At 36.7% G+C, this 19,928-nt stretch overlaps 1 protein-coding gene across 1 annotated transcript in view; it reads left to right on the forward strand.

Annotated features, from left to right (window-relative positions):
* SEC63 (SEC63 homolog, protein translocation regulator) overlaps positions 1 to 19,928 on the forward strand; it is a 141,819-nt gene that overhangs the window by 99,728 nt on the left and 22,163 nt on the right. The window contains exons 9-16 of the mRNA XM_007940830.1: positions 2,898 to 2,992; positions 3,091 to 3,223; positions 5,124 to 5,216; positions 6,419 to 6,573; positions 10,194 to 10,341; positions 13,349 to 13,431; positions 14,747 to 14,806; positions 15,009 to 15,179. Coding sequence (XP_007939021.1) covers positions 2,898 to 2,992; positions 3,091 to 3,223; positions 5,124 to 5,216; positions 6,419 to 6,573; positions 10,194 to 10,341; positions 13,349 to 13,431; positions 14,747 to 14,806; positions 15,009 to 15,179 — 938 coding nt within the window. The remainder of the gene's footprint in view (positions 1 to 2,897; positions 2,993 to 3,090; positions 3,224 to 5,123; positions 5,217 to 6,418; positions 6,574 to 10,193; positions 10,342 to 13,348; positions 13,432 to 14,746; positions 14,807 to 15,008; positions 15,180 to 19,928) is intronic.

Genomic DNA, 19,928 nt, shown 5'->3' on the forward strand with positions numbered 1-19,928 from the left:
TGGGGCTGACTGCTGCTCTGTCCGTGTTCCTGGCTTTTATCCCCTTTCTCCTGCTCTCCAGTCCTGCTGCTTTGGGCGGACCTGAGTTTCCTCTCCTCACCTAATCCCTTTGGCTGATTGCTCTTCTCTCTGGCTTCCTGGCTTTTAATTCCCTTTCTCCTGCTCTTCTGGCCTGCTACTTTGGGCATCCCTGAGTTGTCTCTCCTCACCCGTAACCCTGGGGCTGACTGCTCTTCTGTCCGGGTTCCTGGCTTTTATCCCCTTTCTCTTGCTCTTCCGGCCTGCTACTCTGGGTGGGCCTGAGTTTGTCTCCTCACCTAATCCCTTCGGCTGATTGCTCTTCTCTCTGGCTACCTGGCTTTTAATCCCCTTTCTCCTGCTCTTCCCTTCTGCTACTTTGGTCGTCCCTGAGTTGTCTCTCCTCACCTGTAACCCTGGGGCTGACTGCTCTTCTGTCCGGGTTCCTGGCTTTTATCCTCTTTGTCCTGCTCTTCTGGCCTGCTACTCTGGGTTGGCCTGAGTTTCCTCTCCTCACCTAATCCTGTCTATTATAAGTAGCTGCATATGTGGTGTGTTTTGAGGCACAGTGTTTCTCCAAAACCCTCCAGAACCATGAAAAAATTTTTGGAAATTACAGTGTATTTTATTTTGCAGAAATTGCTGAGAAGTCATGCAGTGACTTCTTTCTACTTCTTCTAATTCTTTTTTTTCCATCTCCCTTGTGTATTTTTTTTATCTCATAGGTCTATCTGTTATTTGGCTGAAAGTTAAGCCAGGGGCATGAGTTCAATTCTAGGCCCCCAGGGTGACTAGGGGCCATAGTCTTGGGGGTTCCATCTGTCTATATCTGACCAGTAAATCTAGTCTTTTTTATGTTGTTTCAATTTTGTTCCATTTTTGCTCCCACTCTGTCCAGGATCTCCAATTTTGATCCCTTTGCGAGTAGTTGTCACTATCCAGTTTTTCTGGTCTCAAGGTCATATAGGCTGGGTTTCTCATGGTCTATTAGTCCTTTGGACTATTTCCATGCATCTTTGATTTTCCTTACTCTTCTTTGCTCCAGACGAGGACAGACCAATAATTGCATCTTAGATGGCCACTCGCAAGCTTTAAAGACCCCAGTTGCTACTCACCGAAGTAAGATGTATAACAATATTTTTGTGTACCATGTTATGCCAGTTGAGCTTGATGTTCCCTGTGACCCATGACCATGATCCCCAGCCCACGGGCCCAGCAACTCACTCCCTCAAGGTGTGGTTAAGAAGTTATCCTAACTTTGCTCCCGTTATCTGTAAGCTGTACATGGACATTTTTATAGCACATACAGATAGGTATGTAGGAATATCATCTGTCAAACCTTTGTATGAAAACCAAAAATCAAACTCACTGCCTTGAGTTGATCCTGACTCATAGTGACCCCTCTTTGGGTTTCCGAGGTGGTTTCTCTACGGGAGTAGGTTGCCCAGTCTTCTTGTGAGGAGTGGCTGGTGGGTTTGAACTGCCAGCCTTTTGGTTAGCAATCACATGTATGGTCATGGTTATATTCCCATTTGCCTGTTCATGCCTGATCTTCTTGCCTGTCTACCTATGTGCCCACCCATAGATCAGTGTTTGCTGTTACTGATGATAGGAGCTCTGGGGGTGCAGTGCCTGAGACATTTGACTGCTAACCAGAAGGTTGGCAGTTCAAACCCATTAGTGCTCTGTGGATAGATGTTGGCGTGATCTACTTCTGGAAAGATTTACCACCTGGGAAACTCAATGGGGGTCACTATGAGTTGGAATTGACTCAATGGCAGTGAGTTTGGTTGTTTTTTTGTGTTGTCATAGTGACCCCTCCTTGGGTTTCCGAGGCAGTATCACTATGGAAGTAGATTGCCCAACCTTCCTTCCAAGGAGTGGCTGGAGGGTTTGAACCCCCAGCCCTCTGGTTAGCAGTCAAGTGCCTTAGGCACTATGCTACCAAGCTCCTATGTATGCATTTACCTTTATTGTCTGTACCTTTCCATGTCTTCCTTTTCCTCAGTGACATGGTGCTAGTCACATATTGCTTTTCCCTTCACCTATATCAACACCTGTAGCTATTTTTTTAACCCTGTGTTAATCTTACTTAACCATAAAATAAACCCCAAAACTTGTTGCTATCAAGTCAATTCCAGCTCATACACATCCCAGGTGTTACATAGTAGAGCTGCTCCGTAGGGTTTTCTTGGCTGTAATTTTTATGGTTGTAGATCACCAGGCCTTACTCCTGTGGTACCACAGGGTGGATTTGGACCACCATCCTTTACGTTAGTAGTTGAGCACAAACTGTTTGTACCAACCAGAGACCATTGTTTAACAATGCCCACTGCTATCACGTTGATTCCAACTCATAGTAACCCATAGGGTTTTCAAGGTTATAAGTCTATGGAAGTAGATTGCCTCATCTTCCTCCCGTGGAGCAGCTCATTAGGTTGAACTGCCGACTTTCTGGTTAGTAGCTAAATGCCTTAACCACTGTGCCACCAGAGCTCCTTTATTTAACCATAATGCTTCCTTTTTTCACATAGAATTCTTAATATCAAACAAAATGCTAACTCTCTGTAGAAAGTTTCTGTGGAGCACATGGGTGGGTTTAGAAACAGATACTAAGTTATTTTAATGTACCTAGTTATTTTAGACCTTTAAATTGGTGTATGTTTATCTTCAGATTCCTGTTCAGGTATTATTGTGTACATTTTAAAAAGTGAGATGTTTCTTTTCTGTGAGAGAAATTAATACTTGCCAGTGGTGGAGTTCAGGTGATTTTTAGTATTGTGCATGACTGAAAGAATACCTCACTTTAGGGTTGATGTATTTTTGAAGGAGAAATTAATAGATGAGTAAGTTTGTTTATTTATCTTCGTATTTTTTAGGTCTTCTCATGGTTTTGGCTGGAGCCTCTGAGTTTGATCCTCAGTATAATAAAGATGCCACAAGCAGGCCAACGGATAATATTCTAATACCACAGGTTAGGCCATTCTCCCAAATTCCCTGGTGAGCATTTAACTACTAAAGCTAATACACTTTTAAGTATATATTTTTGAGTAATTATTTCATTTGCTCCAGCTAATCAGAGAAATTGGCAGTATTAATTTAAAGAAGAATGAGCCTCCACTTACCTGCCCATACAGCTTGAAGGCCAGAGTTCTTTTACTATCTCATCTTGCTAGAATGAAAATTCCTGAGACACTTGAAGAAGGTATTTGTGATTCTAATGTCTACAGGGTTTTAATGGGACCAAAGCAATGATTAGAGCTCATGGTACAGTGTTTTTGTTGCTGTTCTTTATTGCTTAATCAAATATTTGTTCAGGGACCTTTTTAAAAGAAATCTATATGCTACATAATTACTTCACAAACAGTTTGAAGGTCTAAGTAAGTCTAATGTTTTGGCAAATGTTAAAATTTAGTATTTCAGGGTGAGAGCATTTAATGCACATTGTGGGAAATGTTAATTGTAGATGATACAAAAGTTCCTAATGACTTTCTGACCACTTTGAAAGGTTTTTGGAGGGGGGCAGAAATAATTTCACAACCTTTACCTCAATCCTCTCCCATCATCATCCCCTTGCAAAAGTGATTTAACAACAAAGTGCCTACTGAATCTTTTTAAAGCTTCATAAGTATTTGAAGCCAACCATTTTGCTTAAAAGAAAAGCAGTGAATTAAGACAGCAGTATTTCCAGGGATGCTATCAATTTGAGTGTTCTCTCTTCTTTACTTGCATTATTTTAATTGAAGTTTTAGAAGAATATTATGCTTAGGGAAAAGATGTTATTTGTGAATGAAATCTCCCACCCTCCCTGCCCTCTTGTAAGCCAATAACAATCACTTGCTTCTGAAAGCAAGGCAACTTGATGCTGAGTAATTTGTGATAGTATAGGATGCTTATGTTGGAGTGAAGGAGCTCTATTGAGGCATTGTCATTGGAGTGCTTTGAAATATAAAGTTAACTATTTTTTTCCTAATGTTTTGTACAGATATGCAGCCACCTCTCCATTTTTTTAAAAAAAACCCAATAATCTCTAGTAGAAACAGGGAATAATTCTTTTTTAAGTTGCATAACAAATCCATTGTATGGTAAACATTGTTACAGTAGATAACTATTCTGTGCATTGTAAATAAATAAAAAAAAAATCTCTTTTTCCCTCTCTCTGCATTTAATTGATACTTATTTTCAATATTAGTCTTTGGACCTTCATTATAATTATAAAAACATAAGTGCCCAAGAAGAAAAATTAAACAAAAAAAAAAAAATTTATTTTTGTTGTTTTTGAGAAATAAACACAGCAGAACATAACACCAATTCTATAATTTCTACATGTACGATTCAGTAACATTGACTGTATTCTTCAAGTTGTGCAACCGTTCTCACTCTCCTTTTCTCAGTTGTTCCTATCCCATTAACATAAACTTAACTAAGTTTTCTATGTAATCTTATAAGTTGCTGTTGTCAATTTGATCCCATATAGATAGTTGTTAAAAGAGCACACTGGCTCAAGGCAGACATTTCTTTACTAAACTCAAAAACTCACTGCTGTCGGATCCAACTCACAGTGACCCCTCCTTGGGTTTCCAAGGCGGTTTCGCTACAAAAGTAGATTGCCCAGTGGGTTTAAACCACCAGCCTTCTGGTTAGCAGTCATGCCTTAGGTACTATGCCACCAGAGCTCCCATTTTTTTCTTTTACTAGTTAAGCTAAATTATTGTATGGTTTTAGGGTGACTTCAGGGGTATTTTTACTTTAACGTTTAAAGATTATCTCAGTTCTGTGATTCACCCAGACTCCATGGCTCTAGAAATTCTGGATTCTGTGGGAATTTGAAATTCTGTTTTGTATTTCCAAGAAGAAAATTCTTAAGGTTCTCAAATATAGTAAGATTAAGATTTCAAAAAAAAAGGATAGAAGAAAAAATACTAAAAATTTGCCTTTGAACCTAAATCTAGTCTAGGGTTTTCTCACTGCTTTTTGAGTTAATGATTCTTAGGAGAAACTGTTCTGTTCAATCTGTAAATTCTGTTATCTTGGATTAAAATGATAAAGATACTCTTGACTATAAAAGCAGAATGATTTGTTTCAGGTTTTTGATTGTTTTTCAGATCAGCAGTTTATGCTGAAAAAGTGTCCTGCCCTACTTCAAGAAATGGTGAATGTAATCTGCCAACTAATAATAATGGCTCGGAGCCGTGAAGGTGAGGAGGAAATGCAGTTAATGATATTGTACTTTCCTGCAAGAACATACAGATTGTATTTTTTTTTTTTTTTAATTGTGATTTGGGTGAAGATTTACAGAGCAAATTCACTTTCCATACAGCAGTTCACATACACGTTGTCTCATGACATTTACCACAGTTTACCACAATGCAACAGCTCCCCTCCTACTTCCTCCTGATAGTTATCTCTTCCCAGTGTCCATCCTGCCATGGGCTCCTGCCCCCTGAGCTGTCTCCCTGTAAGAACATACAGATTGTATTTCAGAGTTCTACAGTTATGGGTATTTACTGTAATTCCACCTATCGACTATCAGCTCCTAGTTATCACTTACGGTTTTACTGATTTCTTTCCTATATTTTTCATCTTATAAAGTCCTTACCACTGCTCACTTTGTTTTTGAATTTTGTTTTTTTTGTTTTTTGCTTAGCAGAGATTTTAAATACCTTTTTCATTCTCTGAACATTTTTGGAGTTCAGTTATTCTGTATTACAACAGTAAATTTGAAATGATTCTTTAACTGATATAATGATAATTCATCTTACATGTAGTGTTTTGTTTGTGAAAGGAAAGACATGAAGGGACTTGTGGTCAGTAATGAAAAAGGGAGACTCTTAAAAAGGAGACAGTGGTTTTGGCTTGTTGTTGTAGGTAATGTTGGTTCTGGGCATGTTGTCAGTATATTTTCTATACTGATAATGCCTGTTGATTTACTGTTATTATAGGTGATACAAATATTTTTTCTATTAAATCTGTGGTGGTTGTGGGATAATGATATGATATGATAATGATAATGATCCTTCTTGTTGTTGTTGTTATGTGCCGTCGAATCAGACCCGACTCATAGCGACCCCTCCTTGGGTTTCCGAGGCAGTATCACTACGGAAATAGGTTGCCCAACCTTCCTTCCAAGGAGTGGTTGGTGGTTTGAACCGCCAGCTTTCTGGTTAGCGGTCAAGTGCCCTACGCACTATGCTACCAGAGCTCCTTAAGGTATAGTAAAAATATGTATTTGTCCAAGTTTGTATATTTTATTTAGTAACTTTTAAAGGAAAATCAATACTGTGATTTTAAAAATTGGAGGTGTTAAGGTTAGCATGAATCTTGTTTTTGTGATGAATTGTATATTGAACATGTAAAAAGTCCAGCCCTGTTTTTTCTTTTTCTTCGTATTCTTTCTAAGAAAGGGAGTTTCGTGCTCCAACTTTGGCATCCCTAGAAAACTGCATGAAGCTTTCTCAGATGGCTGTTCAAGGCCTTCAGCAGTTTAAGTCTCCTCTTCTGCAGCTCCCGCACATTGAAGAGGACAATCTCAGACGAGTTTCTAATCATAAAAAGGTATCTGTTTGTTACTTTAATTTTTAGCAGTTTATCACATTATTTAAACATAACAGGAATGAAGAGTTTTAAAAAAATTATTACTTTGAGTTTCTTAGATTTAAAATGTTAAACTCTCTTAAGACTTTGTCAGGTGGTTTCCATTAACATTTTGTTGATTATGTTTCTTTTTCTTAATACTTCACTACTTATTTTACTATTTTGTGAGTCAATGCATTTAAGCAGTTAATGCTTTATTCCTTATGTGATGTTACCAAAAGTAAATGTACTAAGTAAAAATGGCACTGTGTACTTTCTGGTCATTTCATTCTTGGCTTAAGGAGAGGGTAAAGATTTATTGGTTGAGTATGAACAAATAAAATGGAGCATTCAATAAATAAGTGTATTAGGTAAAGGTAATTCTGACTTACAAAATGCAGTCAATAGTAAAGATATGATAATGATCCTTAAGGTATAGTAAAAATATGTATAATGAAAAATGTGAGAATGTATAAGAAGAAATAGAATGAAAATGTAATTCTGTTAGGAGAGCTTAAACATATCCGGTAGACCAGATGGACAGAAGATAGACAGTGACTGGGTTTGATATTATAATAAGATAGAATTAAAAGTGTATATTAGAAATTTTTACTATATTCTCTGTCCTTTCAAGTAATCATAGCACCCTTGTAAATCTTATCCTATGTTAGACTATAATAAATACCTGAGAATCTAAAAGTAGGGATTTCTCATTTTCTCATCCTGGTGAAAGTTAAAAATAAAATAACTGGCACCAAACACTTGGAAATGGAAGAACATTCTTCTAAGTAACCAGTTAGCCAACTTAGACATTACTACAATAACAGACAGCTATATATAGAAAACAACAAAAATGAGAATATTGTATAGTAAAAGCTTGAGAATGCAACTGTTCTTTATGTATGTATGTATGTTGCATACATAAAGGTTATTAAAATTGAAAGTAAAGGTAAACAACTGAGCATTCAACTCTAGTTTTTTTATAAAGCAAAAATGTACTAAGTAAATATCGAAGGTAGACTTTTTAGAGGATAATGAGCAGAAATAATTTTAATTAGGATACAAATAGAGGGATTAAGTTAAAATATTAAAAACAAAGTAGATAAACATTTGGCATATGTAATGAAAAAAGTAATAAGAAAGTTACAACAGAAGTAGATTTAAATGTAACATTATATACAGTTGTTGTAATTTTGGAAAACTCAATGACATAGATCAGGAAAAGTAAAAGCAACATTAAAATTGACAATATGAAGAAATAGAAAACTGGCAAAATTTCTAACTGAAGAAGATAATTAAAAAATTTTTCAAGAGTCACATTCTGCATATGTCCCTTTTATGAGACATAAATCATTCTAGAACACAGAAAAATGCCTCACTTCTTTACTTTCTGAAGAAAAATAACTGTGTATCAAACCTTAGCAACACCATGGGGAAAACGAAAATCTCTAGGCCAAAACTTTTTATATAGATGCCGAAATCCTACATAAATGTTAAGAATTGGAGTAAGGTTTAAAAGAAAATTTTACTCTGGGCCTTATGTTAGAAATGCAAAGATGGTTCAATTTTTAAAGAAAACTATTAATGAAGAGTGTTATAAGTTAAATTAGCGAAACTGTATGACTGTGTTATTAATGTCAAATAGGCACTTGATTAAAATTTAACCACTATTCCAAATAAAAACCCTTACAAAAATAAGTTCAAGCAAAAAATAAAACCAAGAAAAACAAAAAGTCAGGAATGATGGGACACTCTCTACCTTACTTAGCCTGTATCGAATGAGTTGTACTTAAGTGTTGAAATGAGTGTCAGCCTGAACAACAAAGGAGAAGAATGTGCCTTCTTGACACATAGGAGCAACCTTTACTAATACTTGGGATAGAGGAAAATGTAGCATATTTGAGGAACTGCAGATAGCTCCATGTAGCTGCAGCAGAAGGTCTAAGAAGAGGTGGGCTTGGGGCAACTTTGCTGGGCCCAGGCAGTGAAGAGTCTTGTATACCATCTGTGAAACATTTTCTTGGATTTTGTTTTGAAAGTAGAGGATAAGAGTATGCAGATCCTAGGTCTGAATATTTAAAAATAAGTCTGTATTATGTTGGAATTAAAAAAAAAAAGTCTTTATATGTCCTTGGAGAAGACCATGAAATGATGTATAGTTGTATTTTCTGCTTTTAAATACATGTAATCATAACATTTTTCTAAAAGTTGCTTAATTTTGTTTTAGTCAACATGCTAATAGTTTTCTTAAAAAATTTTGATTATGATTTGGGTGAAAGTTTACAGAGCAAATTCAATTTCCATATAGCAATTCATACACATTTTGTTTCATGACATTGACTATAATCCCCACTATGTAGCAGCTCTCTTCCCATTTCCTCCCTGTAGTTACCTCTTCCCTGTGTCATTCTTTCCTTTGTATTCCTGCCCTCTGAACTATCTCCTTGTGCAAATACTGCCCTTCTGTTCTCCCATGATTGATCATTTTAAGGGGTATATTTGCCTGGTGTAAATGTTCACCCAATATGACTGTCTGTTGTTTGGCTGGAACCATGTGAGTGAGTTCAGTTCCAGGCCTCAAGGATAACTAGGTGCCATAGTCTCAGGTCTCACCAGGCTCTATCAGACCAGCAAGCCTGGCCCTTTTTGAGTTTTGTTCCACATTGTTCTCCCACTCTATCCAGGCTCTCCTGGACGGATCCCATTCTGAGTGGTTGACAGTGGTAGCCAGGTACCATCTCATTCTTCTGATCTCATGGTCATATAGGCTGAGGTTCACGTAGTCTATTAGTCCCTTGGACTAATTGTTTCCATGTGTCTTTCATTTTCTTCATTCTTCTTTGTTCTGGACAAGGAGAGACCAATTGTCACATCTAGAGGGCCACTTACAAGCTTTTAAGACCCTGGTCACTATTCACCAAGGTAGGATGTAGAACAGTGTTTTTGTATAGTATGTTATACCAGTTGAACTTGATGTCCCCCATGACTGTGGTCCCAGGCCCACCGGTCCAACTCACTTCATCAGGGTGGTATACTGTGGCTAAGAAGTTACTGTAACTCTGGCCGCTAATTATTGTTGTTGTTGTTATTATGTGCCATTGAGTTGGACCCCCAACTCACAGCGACCCCTCCTTGGATTTCTGAGGCGGTATCACTACGGAAGTAGATTGCCCAACCTTCTTTCTGAGGAGTAGCTGGTGGATTTGAACCACCAGCCTTCTGGTTAGCAGTCAAGTGCCTTAGGCACTATGCTACTAGAGCTCCCTGGACTCTAATTAGTTTTATTTATATGGATATTCTTATACGACTACAAATAGATATATAGAAATGTCATGTGCCAACCTTAGATATGGTCACTGGTATATTCCCTTTTTCCTAGACACATCTGATCATTCAGCCTGGCTACCCGTGTATTTACCTGCAGATAAATGTTTCTTATCACTGATAACGCAGTATGGTATACGTGAAAGTGTTTATCTGTATTGTCCGTACCTCTTAACATGCTGATGATTTTCCAGTTATGAATTAGAAGTTTATTTTTCTTCTTTTTTTTTCTAACATATTTTTTTTCAGTTTTTTTTTTTTTTTTTTTTTTAATTTAGTACAAAATTAAAACTATCCAGGATTTGGTGAGTTTAAAAGAATCAGATCGCCGCAATCTACTACACTTCCTTGAAGATGAAAAATATGAAGAAGTTATGGCTGTACTTGGGAGTTTTCCACATGTGACTATGGACATAAAATCACAGGGTATGTAGGAGATATCTCTGTTGAATATTGTTTCCCTTTTGGTAAATTCTTACTTATTTGGCTCAAGATTCTCATAAAATTTGACAGTACAACTTGTAATTACATTTTACAGAACTATAGATTTTCATTTATCAGATTTACTGTGATAGGTGATGAATGTATACTTAACAGTTTTGAGAACACTAATATAGTTCTGCTTTTCTTTTTCTTGAATTTGTTCTGTAGTTCAACTTTCAAAAATTTCTTAACTTTTCAAAGAATGAAAGCAATTTCCAGATGTAATGGAAAAATGAGATACTTGAAATATGTCTGTTATACATGTGAAAGAAATACTTTGGGGTTTAGGAATACTAAATACTAATTTCCAAATAATGGTATTTAGATGTACTGCTTAGTTCTAAAATAATTCTAAAAGTCCCAACCTATTTTATGCCATTTAAGCTTTGAAAATTACCATTCCTTGCCATACATTTCATGTGTTTTTCCTCATGTTTGTCTTTATATCTGCTTTGAGAGATAAAAAAGGAATAGAGAAAAGAAACAAAAAATAGAGATTATTTTTTTACCTACATAATTGTTCTGTGAATTCTCACCTTAATAGCTGAGAAATAGTGTTTTAGAATGGTGACAGAATTAGTGATCCTCTCCATTCTCTCATTGTGGCATTTGTCCTGAGGTGCTAATGCACTCACTTGATTTTTGCTATGAGAACATTCTTGTGGGACCAGGAATACAGAAACACCTTAGAAATGGTTTCTATCTTTAAAAGGGTTATTATAGTTCAGTTGAAAAAATAGGATATGAATATTGGATTGTAAACTATGTGGGAACATATGCTAAGCTTTAAGTGATGAATAACCTAGACATTGTGCCATTTATTCATCCAACAAATACTAATTTTATGGCATGCACTGTTCTGGGTGTTGGAGAAGCAGTAGTGAGTAGGACAAAGCCTCTGTCTTATTGAGTTGGCATTCTAATGGAAACTGAAAAGAGGTAAATGATTCCCAGAGACTGGGGTGTTTGGGAAAGGAAGGTAAACAGTAGATCCTGATTTCAACTGGACTAGAATTGGAGTGTAGTATATGCAGGGAAAACATGGACTTCTTTGCTGGGGAGTTGAGGTTTCCTGGTGGGTCCATGGATTTTTAAGCTTTAAAAACACCAATCTAAAAGTTGAATTTTGGACCATACTGTTATAATTAGAAACTCCTCACTCAAATAAAACTCTAGTTTCAAATAAAAAATTTTTATAAAAATAAAAATCTTTAAATGAGTGGATATCTAAATTAAATATGCAAAAGAGCCCATGGCAGTGTGATTTCCCACCTTGCCCTTCCGTCAGAACAGTGCTTACTCTACTCTTGATGAATGGCTTCTTCTAGGTGTTAAGGGTTGGGGAATGAGAGAATGAAGGCACTGTCCTGTCTCACAGCAGCTTTCTCTTTGGGAAAAATGAATAAAGTGGCCACACCCTTTTTGTTGGTAGTTGTTTGTTGTTGAAGTGTCAGATAACCAATTGAGCTCATAAGGTACTACTGTAATATAAAGGAGATGCTGACAACCCCCCCCCCCAATCTAGCTTCAGACTTGGAAGTACTCTTTGATATAATCAAGGATTGTAAAAAGTATATATTCCCTAGAAAAATGTGTGTCAAGAGACATTTTCTTACAAGAAGTAGTGGTAAGAGTATTCTTTTTCACTAGGAAATGTTTGTCATCCAGTTTCATTCCATAGCATCTGATACAGAGTAGTCTATTATAGTTACAGTGCTGTCTGTGTAACATCAGTAGTACAGTTAATGAATGATACTGTGGTGGAGATGGTGATGTTTGCCCTCATTGCTAGAGGCTGTAGAGAATCACCTGTAGGCCTTTTCTTCACTTTCAAGTGTCAAACAGCAGGTAAACAGTGATATAGCTGTTACTTTGCACGCAGTGCCCACCCATATACAACACTGAAGTGTTGAATACATAACAAGATTTGATTTGAGGTAATGGGGATTTCCAGGGTGAAGAAGGGATACCATACCCTGTGTTGATGACCAAGCCATCTCATAGCTAGTAATGGAGATGGTATTTAGATGTACTGCTTAGTTCTAAAATAATTTTAGACAGTTACAGGTTTTTGGAGGGTATTGTCTTCCAAGTAGTGATATGTTAGTAAAGTCCAAGACAGAGTTCACTAATCTAAATCTGGGTAAAGGAAACAGCATAAACTTTGAAAAGCCTGCAGGTATATTTATATAAAGTGAAGTGGCTAAAATCTGTAGGAAAAAAAAAAAGAAATAATACCTACATTTATTTAGGCAGTATGTTTGAAAATTTATTACTTTACTAGAAGACTTATTTTGGGGTTGTGTGTGTGGCAAATGTGGTTTTAGAAGATGAAATAATTGCAAAAACATTGTATTTGATACCATTTATTGCAAATTTTTTAAAGTGTTTTTTAATGTAAAGAGAATATATTGAAATTTTTACCATTTGAAAAATAAATCTCTTTAGTGTGTATTAGAACATTAGTTTTCACTATTTTATTCTGACAGTCAGGCATTGATCACAAAGGTAAAACCTTGTGTATACAAGCTTTGCACAAGACAGTAGAGTGGCTGAACCCTAGTTTGTATCACTTTGAGAGAGAGCTGGGGTACTTACATTATACTTTCTTTGAAAAGACCTGAATTTGAAAGCAGTGTCGATATAGTGATTATGTGTGACCATGGATTTTTTACTTTATTTCTGAACCTTTGTTTCTTCTTTAAAGTGGAAATAATAATACTTTATAGAGCTGTTTTAGGAATTAAGTGGATCACTTGTTAAAGGCATGCACTGAGCCTTATGAAGAGCAGATGGTCGATAAATTGTTTTTTTATTGAGTAGGTTTATAATATAGTATGTTTGAGATAGTGAAATACCAGATTGATTTGGGTAAATTAAATTTTGCTATTTGCTTTGACTTAGGATTTGATTTTTATTTTCTACTCTCTTTTTTCCTTTCATCTTATAGTATTGGATGATGAAGATAGCAACAACATCACAGTAGGATCCCTAGTTACAGTTTTGGTTAAATTGACAAGACAAACAATGGCAGTAAGTAGTCCATTTATATGTTTATGCTATTAAGAGTTATGTGTCAATGTTTGTATATTTATTTTCTCATTTTAAGTAGTACTTTCTCAAAGTTAAAACTTGTAGGAGTGTAATGTCTAATTTTGCCTATTTTGTTAGCCATTTTGTAATTTTAAATTAATTTTCATGAAACATAGTTTCCATACACATATACAACCTGGAGAATAGATTAATCCTTTGTAATAATTTGCTAACATAAAAGATTATAGTAGTTAGAAGATAGTGTAGACTTTGCTCTTAAACTGTACAGTGCTATATAAACCAAAAAAAACCAACCTCACTACCATTGAGTCAATTCTGACCCATAGCAACCCCCCATTGGGTTTCTGAGGCAGTAAATCTTTATGGAAGTAGATTGGTCGGTCTTCCTTCTAGGCAGTAGCTGGTGATTTTGAACTGCCAGCCTTCTGGTTAGCAGTCATATGCCTTAGGCCCTGTGCCACCAGAGATTATTATTATTATTATTGAAAATTTCACCTTCTAGTTAATTCTTTAAAGAATATATCCCTATTTTTATTTTAAAAATTTAAAAATTACAATGAAAAATAGCTTTTTTTATATATGAAAAATTCATTTTATATATGAAAAATTCTAGAAAAAATTCAAGCAATGCAGAAAAGTTTAGGAAGAAATTAAAATTGCCTTATTAAATCCTACCAATTTGAGATAATCAGTGTTTTAAACCTCATCCTTTTATATATCTTAATGCATGTATACCTGTAGAGTTACATGGTGTTTTTATCATGGACCCCTGCTCTCACCAGTCTTCCTCACTCAATACCTCATCAGCCCCAAATGACCAGAATTCATGGTCTTCTGTGTGCCCTTTCATACCTTTCTCATTCTTCTGTTTAGTGTCTATATGCATATTCATGTATATTGGTACTTTTCTCATTCTTTTTTTTTTCTTCAAGTTTAGTAATATATACATTTTCTGCATCTTTATATTTTGACATACTTATATCACTCCCAAGTCAACTGGAATGGTTCTAACTTGTTAACAGACTGTATAGTGTTTTAACTCTGAAATGCTATTCAACTAGTGGTTGATTTTTAGCCTGTTCTGCTCTGGAGTCTGAACACCTGCAGGAAATACATGTTGCATTTAAACAGTGTGACTAAAGTCTCTGGTAGGGAATGTACATTTTTTTTTCCTCTTCTCAGTTGTCGCCAGTTAAAAAAAGTTACTGGTAATACATTTTGAAAGACTGCTTTGTCTATCTGGATGATGTGTATTGGTTGACAGACTTTATCTTTTTCTTCTCACTACCCTTAGGAAGTTTTTGAAAAGGAGCAGTCTATCTGTGTAGCAGAGGAACAGCCAGTGGAAGATGGGGTAAAACTCATTTTCTTACCTGTGTTTCCTGGTGAAAGAAATGTTTTATTTGGTTCTCTCATGGACTTTGGTGCTGAAGGACAGTAATTAAGTTTATGAAAATACTTAGTTTAGTCATTTCCATCTGAACACTATTCATGACATCCAAATGAACCTGTTGCTATAATTTGTAAGTGTGTATGGTGGTTTTGATTTATATCAGGGTGATGCCAACAAGAACAGAACAAAAGGAGGATGGCAGCAGAAGAGTAAAGGACCCAAGAAAACTGCTAAATCAAAAAAAAAGAAGCCTTTGAAAAAAAAACCTACATCTGTGCCGTTACCACCATCAAAGCAACAGAAACAAAAGCAGGCAAATGGAGTCATTGGAAATGTAAGTTTATTTTAACCATTATTTTTATTGAGGTATAATATGCATATATTAAAATGCTCAAGTATTAATGTGTATAGCTCCTGAAGTTTTATATATGTGGGTACCCAGGATACCCAGATTAATATATAAAACATTACCAGTACCCTAGCGAGCTCCCTTATGCCCCTTCCCAGTCAGTAACCCCTCCGTGTATCTCCCTCACCCTGAACCACTATTCTGACTAATCACCATAGATTAGTTTTGCCTGTTAAACTTTATATGGATGAAATCATGTTATGTCTTAACCTGCTTTTGCTAAACATTATGTCCATCACATTCACCTGCATTTTGTGTAGCAGTAGCCCATTCTTTTTTGTGTGTAGTATGTGTAGTATTCTGTTTTATGAATATACCACAATTGTTTTGTGATTTGTGGACATTTGGGTATCTAGTTTTTGTCTATTATGAATAAAGGGGCTGTGATGATTATTGTATATGTTATTTTGTGGACATATACATTTATTTTCTTGAGATATGTCTAGCAATGAAATTGATAGGTCATAAAATAGGTATATGGTTAACTTTGTTCAAAGAGCCAGTTTTCCAAAGTTACATCATTTTACTCTCCTATCCAGAAGGCTGTTGGTTCAAATCCACCAGCCACTCCTCGGAAGGAAGGTTGGGCAATCTATTTCCGTAGTGATACCGCTTTGGAAACCCAAGCAGGAGTCGCTGTTAATCAGGGCCTACTCGACGGCACATAACAGCATCAGCAAAGTATGAATCCAGTTGCTTCATATTCTCACCAACCCTTGGTTTTACCAGCCTTTTTTATTTAGCTGTTGTGATGAATATGTAGTGGTATCTATTTGTAATTTTTATTTCCCTGATGACAAAGATGTTTAGCATCTTTTCATATGCTAATTGGCTGTTTGGATATCCTCCTTTTCGGTATTGTTTGTCTTCTTACTGACCTGTCGGAGTCTTTTATATATTCTGGATAAGTGTCTATTTTTTTCTTTTTTACTATCTAATGATAGCTTTTGATGGTTCTTAATTTTAATGAAATCTATTTCATCAATCGTTTCTTCTATTGATTATGTATGTTTGTGTCTATGTAAGGCACCTCTGCCTACCTGCTTGAATAATTTCTTTCATGAGGATGAGCACAAGGCTGGTCCCTATGAGGCAGAGGTTAAAGATGTTCCAAATGTCCAGCTTTTCCAAATTGCTGTACCACTCCATCATCTCTTGACATCACCTCTTCCTTTTCCTCTCAATATTCTCCCTCCTGTCTTAAACAGACAAACAAACAAACAAAAAGAAAACTCAATGCCATTGAGTCAATTTGACTTACAGTGACCCCTCCTTGGGTTTCTGAGGTAGCATCTCTATGGAAGTAGATTGCCCAGTCTTCCTTCTGAGGAGTAGCTTGTGGATTTGAACCACCAGCCTTCTGGTTAGCAATCAAATGCCCTAGGTACTATGCCACCAGAGCGCCCTCCTTCCTCTCTTAGGATTCCATATTTTGTTGTAACATCTCAGACTGCCAAGGAAATGACTCATGCGATGGTAGAAGCTAGCAAGTTCCAAATCCATGGGTCGGGCATCAACCTGGAGGATTCTCCTTACTCTCATGGTTGCAGGGGCTGACCAACCCAAATCGGCAGGTCAGACAACTGGCTGCTCTTCAAGTCCGAAGAAATGGATGAGAGGTTGACAAACCGGATGTAGGATTCAGAGCAAGAGAGCAAACTTTGCCAGAACATATATTCCCTCAAGGAACCTGAGGGTGGTGATGTGACTGAAGATATATCCCACTCTAATCCTGCCTCATCTGCACAACAGACAGTTCACCCCAAAATGGGACTGTAACCACAGGCATAGAGGCTAGGATTTACAATATATCACAAAATGAAGGACTGTGGCTAGAAGGACCGTATGAAGCAATTCATTTTACTACATTATCTTAAGAACCCAAAGATATTTTTCTGTTTTCGTCTATAAGTATTATTGTTTTACTTGTTCTGTTTATTCTGTGATTCATATTAATTTTAGTAATGATGTGGAATAGGAGATGTAGACCATTCTGGCACTAATTACTGAAAGAATTATCCTTTTTTCATTCAGTTGCAGTGGCACCTTTATCCTAAATCAAGTGACCGTGACTGCATGTATGTGTTGGTCTGTCTAGGGACTAGGGACTCTCTAGTATATTCCATTGAAGTATTTGTTCTTCTGCCAGTACCACACTGTCTTGTTTACTGTAGCTTTATATTAAGTCTAGAAATGTGTTGGTGTGGGGCCTCTAACTCTTTTTTGTTTTTTATAATTCATTTTTTTTTTGTTGAGAATATATACAGTAAAATGTACACCAATTCAGCAGTTTTCACATGTACCTTTTAGTGACATTGATTGCATTTTTTGAGTTGTGCAACATTCTCACCCTGTTCTGAGGTGTTCCTCCCCCATTAACATAAACTCACTGCCTCTTAAGGTGCCTATCTAATCTTTCGAGTTGCTCTTGTCAATTTAATCCCATATAGAGAGCTCTGAAGACTGTAATGCTCAAGTTAGACTTCATTTTTTAACTAGTTAAGCTAATTTATTGTTTGGATTTAAGAAGACTTCTGGGGATATTTTTGCTTTAAAGTTTAAAGGTTATTTCAGCACTAGTTTCAGGCATTTGTCCATCAGCCATGGCTCCAGGAAGTCTGGAGTCAATGAGAAACTGAAATTCTATTCTCTGTTTTCCACCTTTTGATCAAATTTCTTCTGTAGTATCGTTGATCAAAATACTGAGTAATGGTAGCCAAGCACCATCCAGTTCTTTTAGTCTTATGGCAAAGAGTCGTTGTTCAAGGAGGCAGTTAGCCATACATTCCATATCCTTCTCCTATTCCTGACTCTGCTGCTGCTTCTATTGTTCTAGGCAAATAGACACCAATTGGTGTTGTGCCTTGGATCACCGCATATAACCTTTTAAAACCCCAGGCACTATACAACAGAATAGGAGGTAGAACAGATCACTAAACACATTATTAGGCCAATTAACTGAGGTGTTCTATGAAATCATGCCCCTAAATGTCCAAACCAAGGAACCAAATTCCATCAGGCATTTGGTTGTACATAAATAGCCTTAGAAGCTTCTCTTTCTTTCTTTCTTTTTTTTTTTTTTAACCTCTTTACCATTGCTGTAAATGTATCTGTCACACAACTTTTGGCTGTTAACCATTTTACGGGTATACACCTTATTGGCAGCAACTATAATAATGGACTGTGCTATACCCTTCCCTTAATCAATGCAGTATTTCCATCACCATTAGCCCTCCTTTCCCCTCTTGTTCCTGGTAACCACTAATAACCTTCATTCTCCATACATTTGCTTTTTCTTGTCTTTATGTAAGTGAGATCATACAGTATTTGTCTTTTGTGATTGACTTCTTTCACTCAGCTTAATGTCTTCCAGCTTCATATACATTGTAGCATATATCAAGCCTTCATTTTTTTCCTACTAGCTGAGTAGTATTGTATTGTATATATGTACCACATTTTGTTTATCCATTCATCTGTTGATGGATATTTAGGTTGTTTCTGCCTTTTGACTACAGTGAATAGTCCTGAAATGAACACTGATACACAAGTGTCTGTGTGAGTCTCTGCTCTCAAGTCTTTTGGGTATGTACTTGGGGTGGTTACATTTGTCTGTCAGCTTGGCTAGGCCTGGTTGAGTGGCTGGGTAGCTGAATGTAATTATTCCCCATGGTAAGATTGGTCATTAACTCCTTGGTGGAATCTATTGGAGCAGTTGAGTAGCTGCTTTGGGTATGTGGTCTGCTTCCCATATAGAAGAAACAGCTTTAGGAATGGTCTCCAGCTTATGGCATGCTTGAACCCTGCATGTCACCATGTCATTGCTCAGCAGCCTGCAATGATCTGCCGACCTTGGGACTTTCAATGGACTTGAATGAATGGCCTGCCATGTGTTTTAGTAACATTGAGACTGTGCCATTTTATTTGTTGACCTTGGGCTTGTCAGCCTCAGCAGCCAGTAGCTGCATGAGTGAAGAGATGCCTCTACTTTCAGTGGGCCAGGAACAAGAAGCAGAGCTGAAGCCCAAGGTCAAGGGGCTTTCACATAGCCCCTAGAGCCTGGCACTTTGAACTTGGACTTAAAGCCTCCAAATTCTAAGAATAAACTCCTGTTTGTTAAGGCCATCTCATTTGTGGTCTATTCTTGTCAGAGCAGCACTAGGTAACCAGAGCAATACTTAAGAGTAGAATTGCTGAGTCATATGATGGGAAGTAAGAATTTAGGAAAATTAAAAGTTGTCAAAAATTAAATGGAACACATAAAGATTGATATCCTATCAATGAATTAGACTGGTATTGGCCATTTTGAATCAAACATTCATACTGTCTCTGATGCCAGGAATGGCAAATTGAAGAGGAATGGCATCACATTCATCATCAAAAAGAATGTTTCAAAATCTATTCTGAAGTACAGTGCTGTCAGTGATAGGCTGTGTGCAGTGTCTCAGTCTTAGTCTCAGGCAGGGTATCCTTTTTGGACAGAGTCAGATTCTAGAGAGGAGTTTCTTGTCTGGTCTTTTTTCAGAGCATGAGCCAAAATCCAGCCAAAATATATGTGAATATTTAACTTTGGCTTTGCATGATACTAGAATAGGTGATGTCATGTTTAACAAAGACTAGAGTGTCACCTTTTTTTCCTTCAAAGTGGAAGATTAGGGAGTTGTTTACGACTTATCT

The sequence above is a fragment of the Orycteropus afer genome, unplaced genomic scaffold, assembly GCF_000298275.1.
Source record: "Orycteropus afer afer isolate SDZICR_OR568_19922 unplaced genomic scaffold, OryAfe1.0 scaffold00072, whole genome shotgun sequence".
Classification (NCBI taxonomy): domain Eukaryota; kingdom Metazoa; phylum Chordata; class Mammalia; order Tubulidentata; family Orycteropodidae; genus Orycteropus; species Orycteropus afer.